The sequence below is a fragment of the Haemaphysalis longicornis genome, unplaced genomic scaffold (assembly GCF_048455015.1).
Source record: "Haemaphysalis longicornis isolate Haplotype H1 unplaced genomic scaffold, Haemaphysalis longicornis Haplotype H1 scaffold_3, whole genome shotgun sequence".
NCBI lineage: Eukaryota > Metazoa > Arthropoda > Arachnida > Ixodida > Ixodidae > Haemaphysalis > Haemaphysalis longicornis.
In genome coordinates this window covers 213,771,580-213,794,657 of record NW_027526335.1, presented here as the reverse complement: position 1 = coordinate 213,794,657, position 23,078 = coordinate 213,771,580, and the positions used below count along the sequence as shown (strand labels likewise).

The following is a 23,078-nucleotide window of genomic DNA, read 5'->3' as shown; positions in this document are numbered from 1 at the left end:
TCCGCCTTTCACCGTGACTGTTGAAGTTTGCGGCAAGCCGCTCCGCATGGAAGTGGACACGGGTGCAAGTGTCTCCGTTATGGCCAAGTCGTGTCTTCTTCAGCTTTTGCCTTCGGTGCCTGTTCAGCCGTCACATTCTGCGAAGCTATTCCGGGGAACTGAAAAGGGTTCACGGCAAAGCTGACGTCAGCGTGAAGTTTTATGGCAAGGAGGCTGACCCACCTATTTTTTGATCGGGGATGGATTGCCCACTCTTCAAGGACGCAACTGGATACGCGAGATGGGCACCGGTGTCTCCGACGTTGAAGTGAACATTCATGCACTTTCCGGTGTCAAAAACCTAGTCCAAGACTACGCCGAAGTGTTTGAAGAAGGCCTGGGTACGTTCAAGGGTGCTAAAGCTTCTCTACATGTTCCTTCAGATGCTCCGCCTCGGTTCTTCAAGCCACGCGCACTGCCGCATGCCTTGACAGGTGGAGTCACACAAGAAATACAAAGATTAAGAAGAGATTCCAATCATGTTCCAGTGAAGACAGCAAAGTGGGCTGCACCTGTTGCTCTGACCAAAAGGGATGGACGTATCAGAATCTCTGGAGACTTTGGTGTTACTATAAACCCAGTGGCAACAGTGGAGCAGTACCCCATTCCAAGGATCGAGAACCTGTGGACTGTGCTTGCTGGAGGTGAGAAATTCACAAAATTGGATTTGCAAGATGCGTACCAGCAAGCTGTCCTTGACGAGGCCTCTAGAGAGTACGTCACCATTTCGACGCATATAGGGTTGTTTCAGTACACCCGGTTGCCTTTTCGCGTCTCACCTCCTCCTGCCATATTTCAGCGTGAGATGGAGAACTTTCTCAGGGGACTGCCACACGCAGCAGTCTATTTTGACGACATTCTTGTAACTGGCGCAAACGATGCTGAGCATCTTCACAACCTCCGTGCTGTGCTTAGCAAGCTTCTGGAATCTGGCCTCAAGCTGAAACTTGAAAAATGCCACTTCTTCGTGCCACGTTGAGTATCTAGGGCACATCATCAGCAAGCAATGCCTTTCCCCTAACGTTGACAAGGTAGCAGCCATTCTGCATGCTCCTGTGCCTCAAGATGTTAAAGAACTTCAGAGTTTCTTGGCACTTGTCAACTTCTACAGGCGCTTCTTACCCAATCTTTCGTCACTCCTTCGTCCACTGCACTTGCTTCTTTGTGAAGGAAAGAAATGGGAGTGGGGACAAGAACAACAAGATGCATTCACTGCCTGCAAGCACTTGGTGACATTAGCTCCAGTTCTTGTGCATTTCAACCCTGCCAGGCCTGTTTGCCTCAGCTGCGACGCATCTCCTTATGGTATAGGTGCAGTCCTTGCGCACAAAGATGCTGATAGCCGGGAACATCCCATTTTTTTGCCCCGAGGAGCTTGTCAAAAGCAGAGCAAAACTACAGTCAACTCGACAAGGAGGCATTGACTTTAGTGTTTGGTTGGATCGATTCTCCCCGTACTTGTGGGTCATCTCATTCGAAGTACACACTGACCACAAGCCACTCCTTCGACTGCTGGGCGCCAACAAGCTCGTTCCCGTGCAAGCTTCGCCTCGAGTGGTCAGGTGGGCTCTGAAGCTTTCTGCGTACAAGTACGAACTTGTATACAAGCCTGGCAAAGAGCTCTACCACGCCGATGCTCTTAGTAGACTGCCTCTGCCAACTGACACCACTGTATTACCACGACCTGCTGAAATCTTTTTGCTGGAGGAGGCATACCGGCGACTCCTTTCACCTGGTGCTGTGGCCCAAGCCACAAGAAATGATCCAGTTCTGTCATGTTGTTCTTTCTGTTATGAAAGGAGAAAGCCTCCCAGTGGGACCAGAGTGGAACCCCTTCAATAACAGAAGCTCAGAACTCAGTCCCCATGAGGGTTGCCTACTCTGGGGATCAAGAGCCGTGATTCCAAAATAATTTCAGGCCCAAGTTCTTGGTGTTCTTCATGCCAGCCGCCCGGGTATCGAGAAGAGCAAGATGATTACCAGGAGCTATGTTTGGTGGCCAGGCATTGAAAATGACATTCCAGCAGTGTGAAGAGTTGCGCTACGTGCCAGACTCAACATAGAGCTGAACGTCCGGTTCAGCAGACGCCGTGGCCTTTTCCACGGCGACCCTGGTCAAGGCTTCACATCGACTTTGGGGGACCATTCCTAGGTCACACGTTCTTGGTTATTGTGGGTGCGTTCTCAAAGTGGATAGAAGTCTTTCCTGTGTCTTCCACATCTGCAGAAGCTACCATTGCTGCCTTGAAAATTGCGCTCGCTCAGCATGGCCTGCCTGACGTCATAGTTTCCGACAACGGTCCTGCCTTCACCAGTGCCCAGTACCTTAAGTTATTAACTCGAAATGGAATACGCCGCATGCTCGTACCGCCGTATCACCCTGCCTCAAACGGTGCAGCTGAACGAGTTGTACAAACTGTAAAGAACAAACTCAAGAAGTCTGGTTCTGGGAACTTCTAAACGCAGATCTCCAGGTTCCATTCCACACCACATTAAGTTACAGGTCGGCCACCGTGTTAGCTTTTGACGGGAAGAATGTTCAAGACTCCGTTGGATGTCCTGAGACCAAGCTTGCAGGCATGTGTACTTCTAAAACAACTCAAGCAGAAGTTGTATGCCGACAGAGGGTCCCTGCAGGCTCCACCACTGCAGCCAGGTGATGACGTGTATGCGCGAAACGTCCGCAGGGGTACACCTTGGGTGCCTGCCAGTGTTGTGGACGTCACTCCGTCATCAGTCTATGTCCGTTTTGAAGATGGGGTCTTGGGAAACCGACACAGCGACCACTTGCGCCTTGTGCCGACAGAAACACTGCTGACCTCTGCTGAAACTGCTATCGCTGCAGCTCCACCACAGCTGGAGTCGCCGCCTCTCCATGCACCAGCTGCTCCGGAAGTGCCTTATCAGGAACAGCCACCTGGAAATAGCTTCTCTGGGAGTAGCTGTGCCATGGACAGCGACAAGAGTGTACTCAACGGTGGTGTGCACATGAACAGTGGCTCTATCGTGCGTATACGCCTAGCCCACCAAAGTTGCGACGTGGCACGAGGACTAGGAAACCAGTGAATAGGTACTCCCCATAGTCTTCCTCCTCAGAAGGGAGGAGTGTTACAATGTTAGCTCATGTGCAGCGCCCCCACGTGGCGCTGATAATTTTGTGTTCAGCCGTGCAAGCCTGGCACAGCGGCGAGTGGCCGGTTTGTGAAAATAAACAGTTCGTTCTGGGAAACGGCCCGGAATGTTCTCATGTCTTTCGCGGGCCTGATGTCCTACTCCTGTTCGCGGTAGGCACTTTCTGCCACTTGGCCATCCGTACATCTATACATTTAACAGGAACTAATTTTAAAATTGGGAAAGAACGAGCTTTCGTTCCTGTTTTAGAGGAACGCATACAATTTCAAACAGCAGCCGAACTTGCCGTTTGCGTAGTTGAGAGGTTCCCTCGGGTCCAGGCCGCCAAAGGTGAGGATGACGGGGATCGTGTCGTCCTGGATCTTCTTCACTCGACGCAGCTTCCGGGCAAAGGCGGGAAGCCCGACGGCGTCTCGCAACCCCAGCACCTCCCTGGAAGGAGGATTCCCAAGAAGTCACTGTCTTCGTCTCACGACAGAGTACGTGTCCCTGGGTTAGTACGGGCGGCAACAGCATAAACATGAACGAGAAAAGAAACGCCAAATTGATTATCTCCGCTCCGTCATGTGACAGCTCCCGTTAAAGAAAGGAGGCGTCGACTTCCTGCAGCGCTGCCGAGAGGCGAGGGGGAGGCTCACTTGGTCTTCTTGAAGTCGTCGTCCACGGGCACCGTGATGCCGTGGTGCGGGTCGTTCATGGGCTGCACCGGCACGTAGTGGTAGAAGCGCGGAAGACTGGGCCGACTCAGCGGGGTGCGCAGCTTCAGCTCGCCCACGCCCAGGAACGTGGAAGAGTCCAGGAACAGCCGGCCGGGGGGCCACTGCGGCTGCGCGAGGGAGGCACTCTCTGGGTTCGGTGGTGTACGTCATACTGGAGTGCCTCGCTTATTTAATGCTGACCAGGGCCAGCTCGTTTACCATGTCGCATCTGGTTTGGTTTTGTTTTGCCTCTTGGTGTTCATGCCTGCCGGAATGACGTAGCGTGCAATGGTCGCAAAAGGCAACCGCAGGAGAGTTTTTCACTGCTCTGCGTTTTTCCCGGCGAGTTCGTTTGGAGGAGACCGAGACACCAGGAACGATTGTCGCTCTTCCCCCGTGTTTTTTGTGAAAAGGGCCGAATGTCTCCTTTCTGGTTAACGAGGGTGATTGCCGCATTGGAGCGCGCGAGGCGGGGGCTATGGTGTACAGCAGTGGTTGGCAGCCATGGAGTGTGTCCGGGACCCCTTTCGGGTTTGCAAATTTTGATCCGTGTAATGACGTAAAACAATCGGCAGTTGCAGATAAAGTGGCCTACATTCTTAACCAAAGCCCGTTTGCCTATTCGACTTCTATGCTCATGCGTGTCATATTGTTGCACAATTTACTCTTGCAGCTAAAGGTATCGAAACACCTATATGGCGCCTATGTGCGTGTGTGCGCGCGCGCGTGTTGCTTTTCCGCGTAGCTGGCGTGTTGCGCGAATAGTCAACGTTAAAGGATATCCTACACAAAGAAATGAAATATAAAAGTCGTGCAGCGAAGCTACCTATGTGCAATACCAGCAAGGTTTGGAAAAAAAAAGAAAAAGAATGGGGAAAGGGGGCCCGCGAGGCAGAGGAGATACGCGTTTTGGGTAGGGCTTCGCAGACCTCCAGAATAGTGTATTGTGCTGATGTACAGCGGACTGATGTACCGAGTGTACTGTACTGGCGTACAGTACACTCGGGCGGAGACACGCCGGCTAAGCCGCTGGAGGTATTCGCGGCCTAGAAATATAGTCAACTGTGTTTCCTTTCTCGAGGCCTGAGCGGCACCTGTGTATGGCATGGGAAGGGCCGATAATTTGTGTGTGTATTGAATATGGTTCATGGTACTAGAGGCCCTGGGTAGATTGACGAAGACTGCGAGGTCAGTCGAGGGGTCAGAAAGTACCGTTTCCTACTGCCGAAAGGTATACACGGTGTAAACAAATTCTTTCCGCGTCTGAATGTGTCGCCTCGGCTGCGGCGTCATTGAAGAGGGCGGTCGGTCTGAGCGCCGACAAGAGATTCGGAACAAGAATTCTTGTGGCAACAATAAAAGTAGTGCGTTGCTCTTTGAGGGCCCGGACAGGCTGCTTGAGAACTAGAACTTACATGAGCAAATATTCGCCCAATAATGAGGCATGTGTGGGATGCGGCAGGGATAAAGAAACAACCACGTAGTAACGGAATGCCGAAATATTCCGCAAGCCAGAAATGGGGTGAAAGTCCCACTTTCTGGTGCCCTGGGCTTCGCACTTGGTGTAGGCATTAGCAGGTGAGAAGTAGATATTACTAAACAGCGGCTAGAGTATTGGGGAAAAAAAGGCAAAGAAGAAGTCGATAAAGTGTCTTAATAGCCAGAGATCGCGGTAGGGCACAATTAAAGAGAAATAGGAGTTGTAGCCGAGATGACGCATGCCGTCACCCCTGTTCAAAGGAGAGGCCATTAATGATCATCATCATCATCATTGGCCTGTACCGCATTCTCGGTATTCGCCGTGCGCTAACAAAGGACAATTATCGTCGTCCCTTTCAGAGATGGACCGTCCGAGGTTTCACGGTTGAGCACTGCGAGTTTTTCAGTTGGTGTTTGAGCGTTTGCATGTTTTTGATGAGCACGTTGGCGTTTCCGCATGAGTTAGAGAATTGGGGCACGTGAATATTTGTGTACAAACCTATAATTGCTTGTTATAATGGCCAATCAGTGGCCTAGCGTGGGTAATTGATAGGTCCTTCTCGCTCTTTGTTGTGACATAGCTTTTGGGAGGGCGTATTTTCAGAATAAAATAGAGGTGATTGGCGTTTCGAGCGGGGAGAGGGGAGCCCCGTTGGGAGTGGGCTCTGATCTCCTACCGTATGCTTTGTAAACAACACATTTCAATCAGCTGTACATTTTTTTTACTGTAGACCGTCTGCCACGTGCCATCGACACAGAGCCAGTCCATCACCGCTTCGGTCGACCGACTTTTGAATTCTAACTCGACCCTTGATTTAAATGATTTGAGCGTCATTCCAATCGGTGCACTGCTTACTGGCAACATTCGATTCTGCATCGCATTTCTCCCCACTGCATTTTACCAGGGATCCTTGAAGCACTGATTATTATGGGGATGACAGAACAAAAATTCTAAAGCTTTCTTCGCTCGAAGGCCCTCTGCTCCTTTAAGAGTCAGCTTGAAGACCATTCACACCTCTATCGTGCTTTTTCGGTTGACAAAATGTGGCAGGGGCAGAGTAAAGATCGTTTCCCCGAAGTCTGGTGTCGATCAGGAACCCAATCGCCCGGGCTCCGGTTGATTTGGCAGGAGGCTGGCAGGGCGATGGTGTCGAAGTTCTTGGAGACGGCGGTCGAATTGACGAACTCGAGGCGTTGAGGTTGATTAAATTAAACGAGGAGTTTATATACAGCAATTTACAGTAGGAAAACTGGGTACATGAGTAACGAAAAGAAAAACTTCAAACTTCAGCTAGACGCTAGCTCCGAGTGCGCACAAATCACTCGAGCCCCTCAACTTCGTCTAACTCTCCTATTCTCGGAGCGTACACAAACCGATCGAGAAAACACGGCCGAGACTCCGTCTCGCCGCAAGATCCGTCCAGTTGCCCGGTACGGCGCTGCACCCTAAACCTCCGACGCGATCTTAACCTCGACCAGGGGGCTCACAAATCCCAACCTAGCTTTAACGGTCCAGACTCCTTGTCCCGCCGGGAACTGCACAGCTCAGCGCTCAGACAAAAACGATTTCAAACGGCCAAGTTCGGCCTTATAAAACCTCGAGATCACCCTCTCTCTGGAACGCCCCTGTAGCGTTCGTACACGCGTATGGCAGTGCCCAAATTCACGTAGACAGCTGTCACTCAGCACGCCACGGAATATTCAATGAGGCGCCGCCATCTTCGGGTCAACGGCACGCTCGCAGATGAGCAGGGGCGGGCGACCCCGCGGGGTGCAAGCGAAAGACGGCGACAGTGCCCTGCGCCGGGGGGGCGCTTTAACCATGGCTTCTCGCAGGGCGCGCGCTTCGACGCCGGTAATCCCACCACCTCCGCGTGTCACGCCGACGGTGATTCCTGGAATCCGGCGGCGCCGTCTGCTTTCTCAATGGGGGATGGCTGCGAGCGCGCGGAGCGATCGGACGTGCTTCACATCGGCTCCGCAGAGAATGCCCTTTTTTGGCGGATCATCGGCCCCGGGTGAATTAATTTTGGTGCATACTTGTTCAGCTAAGTGAGCGGAGCAACCCGATACCAAATTTGGGCCCGAGGACCCATTTTTGGGGATCTTAGGACTGTTTTCGTGTGCGAAGCGGGAGCCGCCCCGCTAAGCCTAACGACTGCCGGCGAGCGCCGACCATGTGCTCGGTCGATGCGAAGCCTGCCGCGGCCCTAAAGACCTCACCGGAGTTCTTCATCGACCACGGAGGAGAAGCGGAGGTGATCTACAACGGATTTCAAGTCATGGATACCTCGTCAACCGAAAATGAAGCGGAATCGGAACGCGAAAGGCGGCCGGGCCAGCTACGCCTAACCGCCGCTACGAAGCGAGCGACTCAACCAACGAGGGAGAATGGCCACGCAAGCAACGGAGGCGCCTCAACGAGCGTCGGAAGCGGTCGTCCGGCCGCCGACGAGGCCGGTGGGGACATTTTCGGTGCGGACAGTGACTGTGACCCAGTGAACTCGTGTGCGGGGTGGACTGTTGTGGGTCCGCGTCGACGCGGGAAGAAGCTTTTAGAAACGGAGACCTCATCGCAGCGAGGAACACCGGCTGCAGGTAAGCCAGGCAAGCCAGCCTCGGCTTTAATTGCTAAGAGCAAAGAGGAGCGTCGTAGAGTGTTGAAAGCTCAATACGTGGCTCGGGTAAACGCCAATATGACGAAAGCGGCCAGAATGCCGACGTTCGCCAAGAAAGACGAGCACCGGGTGGTAGTTAGGCCTCGCGGGGGACTCGCAGTTAACAACGTGAGAATATCGGCGCTACGCGACGCTATCGCCGCGGCAGCCAAAATCACCAGGGAGGAAGCGCAGGACGACTCGATCGCTCCAAACGCCGCGCAAAACATCGTCGTGCTCAGTACGCCGAGCGAAGAGAGATCCTTCCGTTACGGATCGATCAAGAGCATTACCATCGGAGATCGAACGTACGAAGCGTTCGCATACAAGAGTACCCCGGAGAACACCTCGCGAGGAGTGATAAATGGGATAGGGATCGACGAGACCGAGGAAGAAATCACCCGGTGCTTAGTCAACAAACAAAATCCGACGATCATGGCGGCCCACAGACTCGGTACAACCGAATCGGTGGTAATTCTGTTTGATGGGGATAGAGTCCCATATTACGTGAAGTACGGCGGAGTAGTAGCGAAGTGCACGCTGTACAGACAACACCGCGAAGTGTGCGGCACGTGCGGGCAGATCGGGCACAGGAAGGATGTGTGTCCGACACCCCACGTCAAGGTGTGTTTCGCGTGCGGGCGCAGAAACACCGACGAAGAACACGCAAACCACTGCAAGCCACGGTGCAAACTGTGTGGCGGCTCTCACGTTACGGGAGCAGGGAACTGCAAAAACAAATTCAAAGTGCCACCGCAGATAAAGAAACGGATGGCGGCGAAATTAAAAAACGGAACTATAGAAGGCAAGATGGCGTCAAGCAAGATGGCGCCGGTCTCCCGCCCGGCCACCAGGCCTTCTAGAAGAGACGACTTTCTCGCACAGAAGGTTCGAGAAGTTCCTACGTCACGAGGAAAGACGAGGAGCAAGAGCAAGAACAGGCCGGATGGGCTGACGTGGGCTGACGTCACATCCGGAAAAGAGCAACGAAAGCGCTCGAAGTCGAGCGGGAGGTCTGCATCGCGGCGCCGCTCGATTTCCAAGAACAGACTGGAGCCGGTAAACAAGTCTGACGTCAGCGCCAGGCCGGCGAACCCCGAGCCGCGGAACGTTGCCAGGGCGACAGAGAGAGGGCCAGGCAAGAGCGGAGGCGAAGCGAGCAAACGCGAAGAACTATCCAAAGCAGAAACTCGCGAGCTCAAAGCGACGATCAAGAAGACGCAAAAGGAACTCCAAGACCTGCAGGCGGTGGTTGCGGCGCTACAGCTCACCATCAAACAACAGCGCGAACACATCAGCAAACAGGATGCCATAATTACAGGCTTCCAGCGAGGAGACGGGCACAAAGATCGGCGGATACAAGAAGCCGAGGAGAAAATGGCGACTGAAGAGCCGGTCGTAGCAGGAGGGGGGGAGTCGCAAGCGGCACACAACCCCAACTCAAGAGCGACACAAGCAGTCAGAAGTAGACCTCAGTCCAGAGCGGCGGCCGTTGCGGCGACCAGAGGGATCGAGATACAATCCGACGACGAGAACGTCAACGAGAGCGAAGTCGAAGGCGTCGAAGAAGACGACGACTCGCTATCAACGGCCACAGGACTAGAAAGCAGAGAGAGGGCCTCGAAACCCGTGGGATACGCGGGCCTCAGTAACAGACTGACGAGGCTAGATAGCACATACAAGAAATGGGATAGGAACTTAGAAGCGATGGAGCAGAGAATCATCCAACGATGTACTCAGCTTATGCAACAGCAAATGGCTCAACAACTTGAGCAGCTACAAAAGCAGATGCTGCAGCAATTCGCAAACATGCTGCAACAACATCGAAGCGAACCAAAGCCCCAGGATGGACAGCAATAACACAATCAGAATCTGGCACTGGAACGCAAATGGTTTCAGATGCCGCAAAGCTGTCCTACAGCAACATATTAGATCGTTGGAGCCAGAGAAAAGGCCCGACGTAGTCGCCATTCAGGAGACGCATCTAGAAGAGACCCCAAAACTCATGGGGTACAGAACGCACGACAGCCCGCCCTCAGCCCGCACAAGTGGGAAGGGCGCGGCACAAGGAGTGTGCACGCTAATCCGCAAAGGGCTGGCGCACACCAAGCACCAACAATTCCTGGGTGACAGAAGCACAGCGATAGAAATGTGCGTCACGGAGCTCGCCTTCACGGGCAAAGGACGCTCACGGGGCAGTAGGAAAGGAAAGACGTCGACGTCGCTTCTCCTAGCTAACGTATACAGCAACCCGAGGCATAGCGGGCAAAAATTCAAAGCCCTCTTTGGAAAAGTCAAAGCCGCCAGACTTGCGGCGGGGAAAGAGATGGCTAAAATGGGAAACGCCATAGCGATGATCTGCGGGGACTTCAACGCCCAACACGAAGAGCTGGGGTACACGGTCACAACTGCAAAAGGCAGGGACCTACTCGAAGATGCCGCAGAGGCCGGTTTCACTCTGCTAACGAATCCGGCGCAACCATCTAGAATAGGCACGTCTACGGCCAGGGACACGAACCCCGATCTCGCATTTGCGCTGTTTCCCGAAGGGGGCACAGCGAGATGGAGAAATACCGGAATCAATCTAGGAAGTGACCATCACATCCTAGAGATAGAAATCCCGCTAGCCCACACCAACGGCAACCCGGACAAGATCAAGAAACACAGACTAGTGAACTGGGACGAATTCAGAAAATTCGACCTAGGGAATATCACCGACATCGAAGAATGGTCCAAGAGACTGCGCGAAGCCGCGGACGAAGCAACGAAAGAGGTGGAGGCCGCCGAGAACGTCGAAATGATGGACTCGAGGCTCGCACATCTCCTAGACGCCAGACGAGCATTACAGCGAAGATGGCGACGACAGCGATATAACAGGAAGCTCCGCAAGAAGATTGCCGAGCTCGGCAGAGAGATCGAGAGGCACAGCAAACATCTGTGTAACCAGCAATGGTTCGCCCTGTGCAATCATGTCGATGGACAACTCCATCGCAGCGGCCCATGGAAGATCCTCAAACAGCTCATGGACGAAACCAAGAGCAGAGAATTCCAACACACCCGCATGGCGCAGATCCTTCATACCACGGCGCGACGGCTGGGGGAAGAAGAACTGCACAAACAACTCAACGACCGATACCTCCCGGAAACGAAGCGGGAGAGTCATCGAAACTACGAGGGGCAACCCAACGCCCATCTAGACAAAGACATCGAGGAATGGGAAGTCCGCCTGGCAACGCGGAACCTCAACGGCCGATCTGTCGCCGGGCCGGACAAGATCTCTAACAAGACGCTCCGCAACCTAAGCGATTCATCAATTGCGGCGCTAACGAGATACTTCAACGAGTGCTGGAGAAGCGGCACCCTACCGAAAGCGTGGAGAGCATCCAAGACGATTCTCCTGCCCAAACCCAACAAGCCACCGGGCATAGAGGGCCTGCGTCCCATCTCGCTCACGTCGTGCGTGGGCAAGGTGCTGGAGCACGTCCTCAACGCCCGGTGGAACGACTACATGGAGCGACACGGCATCTACCCGGACTCGATGCTCGGATTCCGGGCACGCCTGGGTACCCAGGACGCCATGTTGCTGATCCAACGAGAGATCCTAGACCCCCCGGGAGGGCCACCTGGGAGAGACAACCGAGCCATTCTGGGCCTGGACCTCCAGGGGGCCTTCGACAACGTGAAACACTCTGCAATCCTGGAGCAGATCTCTCGCCTGAGCCTGGGTGAGAGGTCTTACAACTACGTTCGAGCGTTCCTGTCGGACTGTACAGCCCGGCTGGAGCTGGGCGACCAGAAGCTGGAGGAGAGGCGGCTGGGTAGCGTCGGGACCCCGCAGGGCTCGGTGATCTCGCCGTTCCTCTTTAACATAGTAATGATCGAGGTAGCCAAACGCCTCGAAGCACTGAGCCCGGGGGTCCGGCACTGCCTATACGCTGACGACGTCACCATTTGGGTCACCGGCGGCAGCGACGGGGAGATCGAGTCGAACCTCCAGAATGCGGTGTGCGCTGTCGAGGCCGCGCTCTCGGGCACGGGCCTGCGGTGCTCGCCGCAAAAGTCTCAGCTCCTGATCCTGCCACCACTGGGGCGGTTCCGGAAAGCGGCCAACCAGGCCGCGGCAGAGAACATCGTGGTCCGGACGGGCGACGGGGCGCCTATCCCGCACGTCTCTGGGCTGAGAACCCTGGGGATGTTCGTGGACGGCGTCCAGACGAACACCACGGCGATGAAGAACATCGTAACGAAGATCGGGATCGCCACCCGCCTCGTGAAGCGGGTGTCGACGAGGTACCAAGGCATGAACGAGAGGGGGCTGCTGCGGCTGTTGCAGGCCTTCGTCGTCAGCCAGGCAGCATACGCGGGAGCCTTCCACCGCTGGACCAGAGCGGAGGAGGAGAAGATCGACGCCGCCATCAGGAAGGCCTACAGGAGCGCCCTGGGTCTACTGCCAGGCACGAGAACGTCGGCCTTGCTGGCTCTGGGGGTGCACAACACACTCTCAGAGATCGGCGTGGCCCAACGAACGGCACAGCTAGCTCGACTGAACAGCACGAAGACGGGCAGAAGCATCCTGGAGAGAGTGGGAATCAACCCGTCCGCTCATGGAGGTGCGGAAGACGACGAACTGGAGAGCCACGTCCCCCTGAGAGACGAAGCGGCAAGGGGCATCATAGTGTTCCCGTTGCCAAAGAACGTGAACCCGGAGAAGGACTGGGAAAGACGCAAGGCGAGACAGCGGCCCTGGCCAAGCAGTACAAGAGCGACGAGAACGCCGCGTTCGTCGACGTGGCTAAACATCCAACGAGAAGATGCGTGTACGCGATGGCAGTCATCCGGGCGTCAACGGGTGAGCTGATCAACGCGGGTACGATTAAAGCGAAGACCCCATGCCAGGCAGAGGAGGCAGCAATCGGCCTGGCGATGGGAGTACCAGACATTCGGACGATCCTCAGCGACTCCAAAACAGCGGTCAGGAACTACGCCAGAAGCACGCTCTGGAGGGAGGCGGAGCGGATCGTGGGGCTCCCCAGAGCCTCGCGAACCTCGGAACGTCACCCGACCGGGCCAACCATCACCATAAAGTGGTTCCCAGCCCACATGGGGGACCTACCGAACGTGGACAACCGCAACGAGGATGCAGACGCAGCGGCCCGAGAACTCATCAGGGGCCGGGACGACAGCGAGAGCATCGCCGCGGGTGTCGGCGACGAACAAGACCCCGAACACCTGGTCGACTACGGAGCGATACTCAGGAGGCACAGGGAAGGAAGAAGAGAATACCCGGCCCCGCATCGAGAACTTTCCCGAGCGGAGTCGGTGTTGCTTCTTCACCTATAAGTGAAGTGCGCGTTAACCCCGGCGATGGCGCGCCACATATGTCCCGAGATGTTCGCAAGCCCGGTGTGCAGTGTATGTGAACAAGAACTGGCGACACTAGAACACATAGTGAGGTGTGACAGTGCAGCGATACCGGGCGGCGGTTTGTGCGACGGTGCCGACGGTGATGTGTGTGGCAGGGCTGGGGAATCTCATGGCGGAGAAACTGGTGCCGACGACAGCACCGCCCGCCAAGAACTGCCAGCGCAGATGGAGCGGTGGATCCGCTCGGTGGACTGCCAATCTCAGAAATGGGCGATCCAGCGGCTCGAGGGGGCCCTGGCCAGGCAGAGGAGAACGGGAACTCGTGACCCGCAAGCGCGGGGCGCGGGAACCCAAGTATCCTCTGTCGGGTCAGGTTCAACCCTCGAGTTCTAGGCCCAGTGTTTCTAGGACTGCATAGACTAGAACATTAGAAGGGTAGACCGCGCCCTGCGAGGCCGGCACCTACCCCACGCAGGATCCTGTGAATAAAGTCTTTTCTCTCTCTCTCTCAATGGGGGATTAACCCTGTGGTATGCGGTGGGCCAGACGATCCGTCTCCCGTGCGCGCCGTGACGAATTAGCGACGGCTGCAGCGTAGAGTCCACCGTGCTGGGCCCCCAGACAGAGTGGCGGGTTCCCACGCGCAGCCCGGGCGCCTGGCCGCTAATCTCATAAGTGGACCTTACAGGCAGTATACTCGCCAGTTAACCCTTGTTCCACTGATGTTTTGGCCGCTGCAATTTATTATATCGTACCCCTTCGGCGTCCTCCATGTCACCGGCGTCCGTCGGGACAGTGTGCGGACCCTTCCGCACGTCCGGTCGCACCTGGATCTCCTCCGTGGAGCGGTCCTTGTCCCCGACCTGCGCTGTTCGCAGTCCAGCGGAACATATTGGTCCCTGTGCAGCAGTTTCGCTGCCGCTCTTCCTTCACGCGTAATGACGCCTATGCCGTGTCTAAGTAATCACAAGAAAGTCCTATACCCTGCAGCAGTAACGTAATTCGTTAAACTGATGGACAATAAACGTGCATATACCTATATTACCGTAATAAAACGAAAAGTTATCGCAGCAGTAACAGATTCTCCCAAAAGTATTGACGCAATGTGAAAATGTCACCGTGCGGTACAGGTGTTTTCGAGATGTCGTGGAATGATCGTGCTGTTGCGCGGAATATTCGCGTTATTGGATGGAATAAGCATTCGCCATTTTCTTCCACTTATTGCACAAGAAATGCCCAACGGCCTGTTTCCGTGATATTCTGTGCTGTGGATGGATGCCGGGGGAGCGAGGACCAGTATAGCACGAACTCGATGTTGCGACTAGCGCAAGTCGAAGGAATGCATCGCACGTACCATTATTTTATGCATCTTCGGCGGCCTCTTCTTCATGTCCTGGTCCCCCTTCCCGAGCTTCGTAGAGGATGGTGCCGGCGATCCCGTCCCACTCTGGTTGATAAAGAACAACATTTGAAAGAGAAAACGCTGTATGTGTGTAGCCTCCTCCTCGTGTCCCGCGTCTTGAGAGCTGTTTTTGTATACGAAGAGAAAAGAACTGCAAGAGGCAGCGTGCTGTGTGTACCCAAGGTGCTCGAGATTCCACTGAAACAAACATCCAAAACGATGCAACGTTTAAACAACCACGTTTATTTGAATTTACGGCGAACAACGACCAAGAAAAATTTTTAGGCTTGCTTGCCAGGCTCCTGTTTAGAGAGCAGCGAAGAGCAAAAAAAAAAAAAAACAAAAAAAAAACAGATACGCATTCTTATGAGCTTGCATATACAATTTGACATTAGCAATCGTAAAGTTGTATAATTCCACCACATAGGCGAAATTACACCACAGGTGTACAGTATCTTCCCCAGAATGCATAAAGCTTCAAAAGTACAACTTCATATTTCTAGGTGTTCATTGTTTTGAAACTTCGACGAATTAAGACGAAAGAAAGTGACGTTTGAAGTACTATTATAGGCTGTGCTGCTTTCTACTTAAAAGCGAGCAAGGAAACTCTCATAGTAACCGAAAAAAGAATATTTTTTTGTGCTTTAGCTTATCTACCGTCGACGCAGTACGACAATTCAGCCAGAACAGTGTACGGTTAGTTATGCCCACAGTAGCTAGATGGCGGAAGTGGGCCAAGCTGCGTAAAATTCAATGGCGACGACGCCGATGTTTGACAGCAGCGGAAATCTGCCAAAGAACCAGTTCACAACTGCGCTGTGCTTGAGAATTCCGGAACAGCCAACGTCGTTTATTGAGTTTTTAGTTCACCGTGCTCCCTGTTTCTATTCATACTTTCCGCCCGTGAAGCCTCGGTTTCAAAGAGTAAATGCTGCTTCTTACCTTCAACCGGGAATCTGTTGATTCCGGAGGCACCGTGACCGCTGCGAGTCCTGGAATAATTTTGAAGCAGGACTGTAGTAAACCAATTCGTGCACTACAGCGGGAACATTTCTCTTAACAGAGTGCCCTCGTTCTGGCGGTTTTCTGTATAATTGCTTCCGATCCCACTAAAATCACGCGCCCGTTCACTTACCTCCACCTGAAGGCATAGACAACCGATCTTCGTGGAATGCACGTCCTCTAGCTCATATGAAATCCAGTGTTTTATATATTTGGGTGAACAAAATGGATTTCTTAATGAATTGGCGGAAACAATTTTGATTTGGCGCTAAACTTTCCGAAGACTGAAAAGTGTCGCCGTCTAGTGTCTAACCGTGGAACTACCGTACGAATACAAACAGCTTGGTTGGTTTCAATGCGTGATTCAAAACTGCACAAAGGAAACGAAACGACTGCATTTTATGATTGCTTTACCCGGGGACAAGTTTTTGGATACCTCTTTCTATCCCGCGTTGCTGTGCGGGTCACCCTCGTAGTTGCCAGCATTCTTTTCTGAATCATAATTAGGAGGAGTATAGGGTGTATTCCCAGGTCTTTGGACCGCGCGGCGACGACGCCATATTTGAGGATTTACTCCGCCGCACGGACAACGCGTTTCCCGAGACAGGGCCCGACGCGAAATGTGGTTTGCGACGTGGTGCTGGCAAGAACGCTCATGTGGACGGTGTTTTTTCTCCGTGATTCGTGGGGTTGAGAATGCCTTGTCGTAACGAGTAGTCAGCATTGTTTTCGCTGCGAAATTTTGGATGCGCTGTTCACGTCTCCTACAACCGCAGACCCGAAGCAGGCCGAACGACGAAAACAAGCGCGCTGGGTATTTATTTCTTCTTTTGCTGTTTCGAAGCGAAGGCCAGGGCAGTGCTTGAAGACGGTATAATTTCGCGCGACGAATGCAACTGTAACCCGGTCTGTTTCGGCGATGTCGCGCTATCTCGGTGTCATTCTCGTGCGCCATTTCCGTATTTCCTCCGTTGCTTGAAGCGACCGTGGCGCGAGTTGAGGAAATTTCTTCACCCAAGGCTGCGAGGATATTTGATGTGGTGGTGGCGTGTGCGGTGAGGAGCTGGTTTTACCGTGCCACCTGCAGGCATGTTGCGCTCTTCTTGAGGAGTATGAGAGACGGCGATGCTCTCTGGCGACAGCGTTCGGTGCGTTGAACGCACGAAGGTCGTCCGTTTGAGCTCCTAATGAAGTGGAACAATTACGCACAGGGTCTGGGTGGAAACCATCGCGAGGTAAGTACGTGATACAATTAGGTATGGTGGCGACGACAAAGATCCCACCGATTATTTTTAAGTCTTTTTTCTTTCGGTAAAGACGAAGTGGAAATTATAAGATTATGTAACACGCTTTGGCTACTTCGAAAGCAGCGCGAGACAAGTGGCAAAGAGTGCTTAGTTTGTCCCTGCATACGTTTTCGCCTCTGCGCTGTTTCTGAAGTAGTCAAACTGTGTACTCAGCGTCCAGCTTTAGTATCTGATCCCGTAACACGCTTGTTCATTAGAGAACAGTCGAAGGCGACGAAGAAGAATCGGTTGCCCGCAATTACCTGGGGAGCGACATTGCATGTACGCGTGCGTTCACCACAACACTCGAAGTAGCCCATGTTAAGGCTGGGTGCCCAGTATGGTTCGTCTCATCCATAAAGGACGCCGGCTACCTTCATTTGTGAACATTTTAAGCACTGCGTTATGTTTCAAACATGTCACGAGGTGCGAGGTGAAAGCTACGACGCCCATCGTGCCGGGACCCACCTGAATGAAACGGGCTCCAACAGATTCGGTACTGATTAGCCATATTATCGCTAACTTCTTTGGGAATTCGTCTAATGAAGACAGAAAGCCTTCAAGCACTGCCCTAGCCATCGCTTCGAAACAACGAAGGGAAAAAATACCCGGCGCGCTTGATTTTGTCGTTCGGCCTGCTTCGGGTGTGCGGTTGTAGGAGACGTGAACAGCGCATCCGGAATTTCGCGACGAAAACAATGCTGACTACTCGTTACGACAAGGCATTCTCAACCCCACGAAGCACGCAGAAAAAACACCGTCCACATGAACGCTTTTGCCAGCACCACGCCGCAAACCACGTTTCGTGTCGGGAAGACTCGGGAAACGCGCTGCCCGCGCGGCGGAGTGCAATCTCAAATATGGCGTCGTGGCCGCCGCGCAGGTAGCGCCGCCACGCGGCCCAAAGCCCTGTGAATACACCCTATATCAAAAATTTTCGCTTTAAGACATTCTTGGCTCCTATTTGGGCAGCCATTCCGGTTCGACATATTTTAAGGGATGCCGTTTAAATTGGACAGAGAGTAGATTCTCCACAAAAATTGGTTGTCTGTGCCTTTAAGGTCGGTTTACGCTATTCAGGGCAATGACGAAAGCAGCTTCTAAATTTAGACTCAGGAATTGGGCAGGGTGTGTTTAACAGCGGCTAGTGTTTGTAGAATGCTTGAAAGGCCACCAGGTCGATAATTGAAAAACAAGTTTAGGCTGGCTGGCATGACGAACGAAATGCGCCTTCTGCGCCCAAAATCAGTGTCCATTTTATAGAAGGCTGCACTGGACAGACTATCCATTTCACAAATGCTGTTATGAGAGGACAACGAGCCAGCAGGGGGACAAGGCCTTGTGGTTTCACCCCCATGACGAAGCACCTGTGGCTGGCGCATTGCCTGGCCTGCTTCCACTCATGGCCGCCTTGTACATGCTGCAACCAGATCGTTATATTTTTCACGGTTCGTCAAATTTGCTCTGCCACCACGTAAATGTGCAAAAATGCAAGAACGTTCTCAACAGTCTGACTAATTTGAAGAAGTAGTTCCTGAAATAAACCGTTTTAAAAAGAGAAAAAAGAAAATCAGAGCTATATCTACATCTCTACCACCCTGGAATGTTTATCTTTTGACAGGGCGAGTGAAGATTGTGGCTGGATGTAATAGAAATATAGTTCAATAAAATTGACAGTTGGGCTAGTTGGGCTAGATTCATCCTAGCGCCGTCATGTGTGTCTTCTCTTCTGTGTCCCGTTTCAAGCGCTACTTATGATGAATCAAAACCAACTACCCCAACTGTCAATTTTATTAAACTGGATGTAATCACTAGAGACCGGATTTTAGGTAAATGCCCATTTGCGTTCCTATCATGCGTTCCTATAACCAAACTTTAATGTATAAGCATGAATTAGAGGTTAAGAAGGGCGTTTGTGATGTTTTTATGGTGCCTATAAGCGCCTGTTTTGGCGTTTCTGCCCAAAATGCCTACAAAAGCCTATTAGCAAAACCGGCACCGACATGAGCACTACTTCGGCCAAGTTTCACTTTCGAGTGCATTTTGAGGGATCGTTAGCCATAATACCGAGCAACAAAGACTGTTGCGAACTTTACGAGGTTGCCCTGGCTCTCTAGTTCAGGGCTCGGCAACCCGCTGCCCGCGAGGCAGTATTATGCGGCAACCACCGCGTCGTTAGAGCCCCCACCCCTCCCCCTGTCACTTCCCATCTGAAGGCCGACACGCCAGTTTTGACCTCAAATGGGGTTAGACAGAGGACAACAACAGAGAATTTATCGCTTCCAGCTGGCATTGACCCCCATCTTCACACTTGGCCACACTATTGTCAATTATTTGCAAATATTATTGGAAATTAACTGAATTATTTATCTGACTGCAAGGCCGTCTCCTCCCACCCGATTCGCTGTCCGGCCGTCTGCCTGAAAAGGTTGCCGACCCCTGCTCTAGTTGAACAAACTCACGGAAAACAACCGCTATAGGGGCAGAAAAATTGGGCGCTTATTCTGCAGGGACTAGAGGCACAACTTTAAGCGCAAAAATCTGGAGCTGGCGGTAGTTCGCTATAGCTCCCTTAATTTTCACAGTGAATATTAAACAACGGTAAGTTCCGCGTGCCCTCCAGACTTCTTCAAGCATGTGCCGCCACATCCCCGTTTCTAAAGCATATACTCAAATCTAACTCATGTCTGCGGCAGGCCATTTAGCGTTGTAACAGACCTTCTGCCAACTGTCGGGCATCGAACACGCATTTGTTAGCAGATGATTTCCATATTGAAGAGCCAACGGCGAAACATCACTGAGCAGGTTCATTTCCTCACGCTGCAACACTGACACTGCCGACGGGCTCTCAAACTCGCTTTTTCTATCAAAAATCTGTTCGGCTGCTTAACACGTCTTTAAAAATGCTCTTCAAATATGTGCAAGTGTAATGAGCAGTAATGGGACATCTTGCCTTAAAAATTCGGATAATATCATTGTATATAAAAAAATTGCCAAAGTTGTACCTTAAATTCCTTAAGAGCGTGTTAATTTCTTGATAGATCGTCGTCTCTCCTGCGTTTATTATTATCGTCTGTTTTTGTTGCGTTGTAATTTAATTGCGTCAAAGCCGACGTGAAGCAGGGCTTTCATAAATCAGTATTTCCAACTCTCAAGTATTCTTTGTTGTGCCTGTTTCACTAAATTCGACGCTCGAGTAAGCCCATTAAACACGGAAGTGAGCATACGTGCGCTTGCGGCATTAAGGCAATGGGTCGCCATTAGTACAGCAGTATTATGGAGCAACTAAACGGCTTTTTGGAACTCTCGCCGCATTTTTGCCATAATTAAACAATAATATTTTGTGGTTTTCCTGACGTAGAGACAGGTCGCGCAGTTCTTCGTTCGAAATTATTCTCAGTTATTTAATAATTTATGGTTCCGATATTTACGACGTTGGAGGACTAAAGTGCCGTTTTTTCTGCCTATTTTTGGCGCCTAAAACGGTTTTTTTTAATGCCTCAAAGTACGGCCCGTAGTAATCATCAACCTTTTTCAATTGTTCAACTCTCACTATTCTTTACATTTTGGACACAATATAACCGACACGCCTTTAAGGCGTATCATTCACTATGAAGTAAGCACTCGTTTGCGATTCCTGTCCGTTTATGCCTTTCCATAATTTTCATGCTGAAACAGTGTTGCCATATCCGCATTTTTGTTCCAGTAGTGAGACCTAAAGGGCCAAGGTCACATCTGAGCGACCAGCAGCATGTCGAGCGTCCTGCACTGACATAGGGCCAACACTTGGGATTGTACAAGCCCGACACCAGGCAGCCGGCTCCTCACCGGTGAGCCTCTTGGGTAGGAACTCGCAGTCCAGAAAGGTAAGCCTCTGCCGGTGGTATACATCCACCTCGTCTACCGACGCGCCGGTCAGGCAGGCCATGCCTCTGATGACGTAGACGCGGTCGTCGGCGCTGGCCGCGGCCACTCCGTGTCGGGGCCGTGACAGCTTGAAGCGCAATTCCCAGCGGCCCCTGAGCGAGTCGTACGCCAGGACGTCGCCGACGTTCGAGAAGCCCGTGGGGTCCTTGCCCGAGGGCTTGAGGCCGCCCGCCAGCCACAGCTCGTGGTGGATGACCAGGGCCGTGCAGTAGGCCCGGGGCTCGGGCAGGCTCGGTCGCCGCACCCACCTGCCGCCGGCCACGGCAATGCGTTTGAGCAGAAGCGCGACACGTGCAGAGAACACTCGGGTAGGGGAGGTAAGGAGCTAAAATACCGGTTATTATGGGTGAAATGTACAGGATATGCACACGGACATTCCGATTATCGTTACTCACTGAAAACCTGATTCCTGAAAGGACCACAGGTCACGGTGAGAAAACATGTTTGTGTACGCACATATTTGGGAAGACGCCATTCGGAATAATGTTGCAGCACGTACTTCGGACACTGCGTGTCCACTGTGCCGCGAAGAGCGTCGGTCATTCTCCAAATAGGTTAAAACGTCTGTATTCCTAAAGGTTCACGAAAGTGTGAATAAATTTTCAGTTTCAGGTGAAAAATTACATCGTTCATGTATCTCTATCACAAAAATCAGTGCCGCAATGTCAAAACTTTGCACTTCCTCGCCCCCTCCCAGTTCTCGCTCTTTTTTCGGACGGCGTGAAGAGAGCGTGTCGGCCAAGCGCCTCCCACACGCCGCTGAGGCCCGGAGCTGCTTAGCAGAGACTAAATTATGAATTGTAAACACGACTGCCAGTTCAGCCATCTCGCCACTTCGCAAGCAACGCGCCACATCTGCCGCTGCCCTCTCTCTGACGGCTCGAATCAATCGCCAAGAGGCGCCAACATGGACCGCTCGTCGGTGCCGCAGCGGCTGCGCATCGGGTACGCACGTTCGCTCCTCGGGGTCCGTGGCGTGCACCTCGGAGAGGACCTCGTTGGGGATCATGCCAGTGAAGACCTGCTTCTTGGTGGTGACGCCCCCCACCACGTACACCATGCCGTCCAGGAAGCCCACCCCGCAGCCCATCAGGGGAAGCGGGAGGTTGCGGTACGGCACCCACGAGTCCGTCGCCGGGTTGTACACCTCCACCGAGGACAGGATCCTGGCGAGTGTGCAAGGGTAAAATCAGGCGAGGGAAAGAGAAGGATCGAAAGGCACTCATGCTGGAGGAACGTCCAAGGCCTTTCGGAACGTTTAATGAGATACAGCAGAAGCGTTTCACTGTTACCAGCGTTAAATGCGAAGCGGCCGTCCGCGAATCGTATCAGAACTCTTCGCACGGGTGCGTGGACTGGCATATTTGACAATTTCGGATTCACTGACCTCAAGAAATGGTTAATCAGGGGTGGTACCGACAGCCTGTTTACAACCTTAAAGGAGCCATGAAGACAAAATACAAGTTGGGTTTATTAGAAAGACTGCTTAGTCCCGATAACAATGATACCAACATCATCTCAATCTTCGAACAAATAACGGAGATATTAAAGAAAACGTGTGAAGCCGTGGCGACCCCCTAGCCAATTTCCCTCAACTTTTCTATGACGTCACATAACCTTGTTTGTGCGATTGGCGGCCGCCTAACTGACCTGTCACGACGACACATGACTGGACGTCTATAATGGGGCCTCTAGTTCCATTTGACCGCATCACTTGAATGCTAACTTGCAGTTAATGCACTGAAAATTAGATTTTATTGCTGGCCCGTATGACGTCATTCTTGCTCGAAACACGTCATTGTGGCGCAAAATTTGAAAGTTCTTGAATACTTCTTGCTTTTTTTTCGTTAAAAAACATCTTTTGTGCTCTAATGGAGCTGAGTGAGATATTGAATCCTAGTACTTTTAAAGTAAACGAAGTTGTATTTTCTCTTCATGGCTCCTTTAACCTTAGACAACGACAATTTGAAACAATCCGGAGTCAGTCTAATAAAATGTGCTTTAGATTTTTAAAAACCTTCCCGATGTGATTATTATGTGATGACATTAACGCCAGAGACAGGCCATTTATTGGAACTTGCGGGAAAAATAC

The 23,078-nt window shown here is 52.4% G+C and overlaps 1 protein-coding gene across 1 annotated transcript in view; it reads right to left on the bottom strand.

Moving 5' to 3' along the window:
* LOC144175692 (beta-scruin-like) overlaps positions 1–23,078 on the bottom strand; it is a 106,236-nt gene that overhangs the window by 37,406 nt on the left and 45,752 nt on the right. The window contains exons 8-14 of the mRNA XM_077704731.1: positions 21,940–22,152; positions 20,888–21,234; positions 15,714–15,763; positions 14,724–14,816; positions 14,125–14,232; positions 3,810–3,997; positions 3,458–3,603 (exon numbers count right to left, since the gene is read on the bottom strand). Of these exons, the coding sequence (XP_077560857.1) occupies positions 3,458–3,603; positions 3,810–3,997; positions 14,125–14,232; positions 14,724–14,816; positions 15,714–15,763; positions 20,888–21,234; positions 21,940–22,152 (1,145 nt within the window). The remainder of the gene's footprint in view (positions 1–3,457; positions 3,604–3,809; positions 3,998–14,124; positions 14,233–14,723; positions 14,817–15,713; positions 15,764–20,887; positions 21,235–21,939; positions 22,153–23,078) is intronic.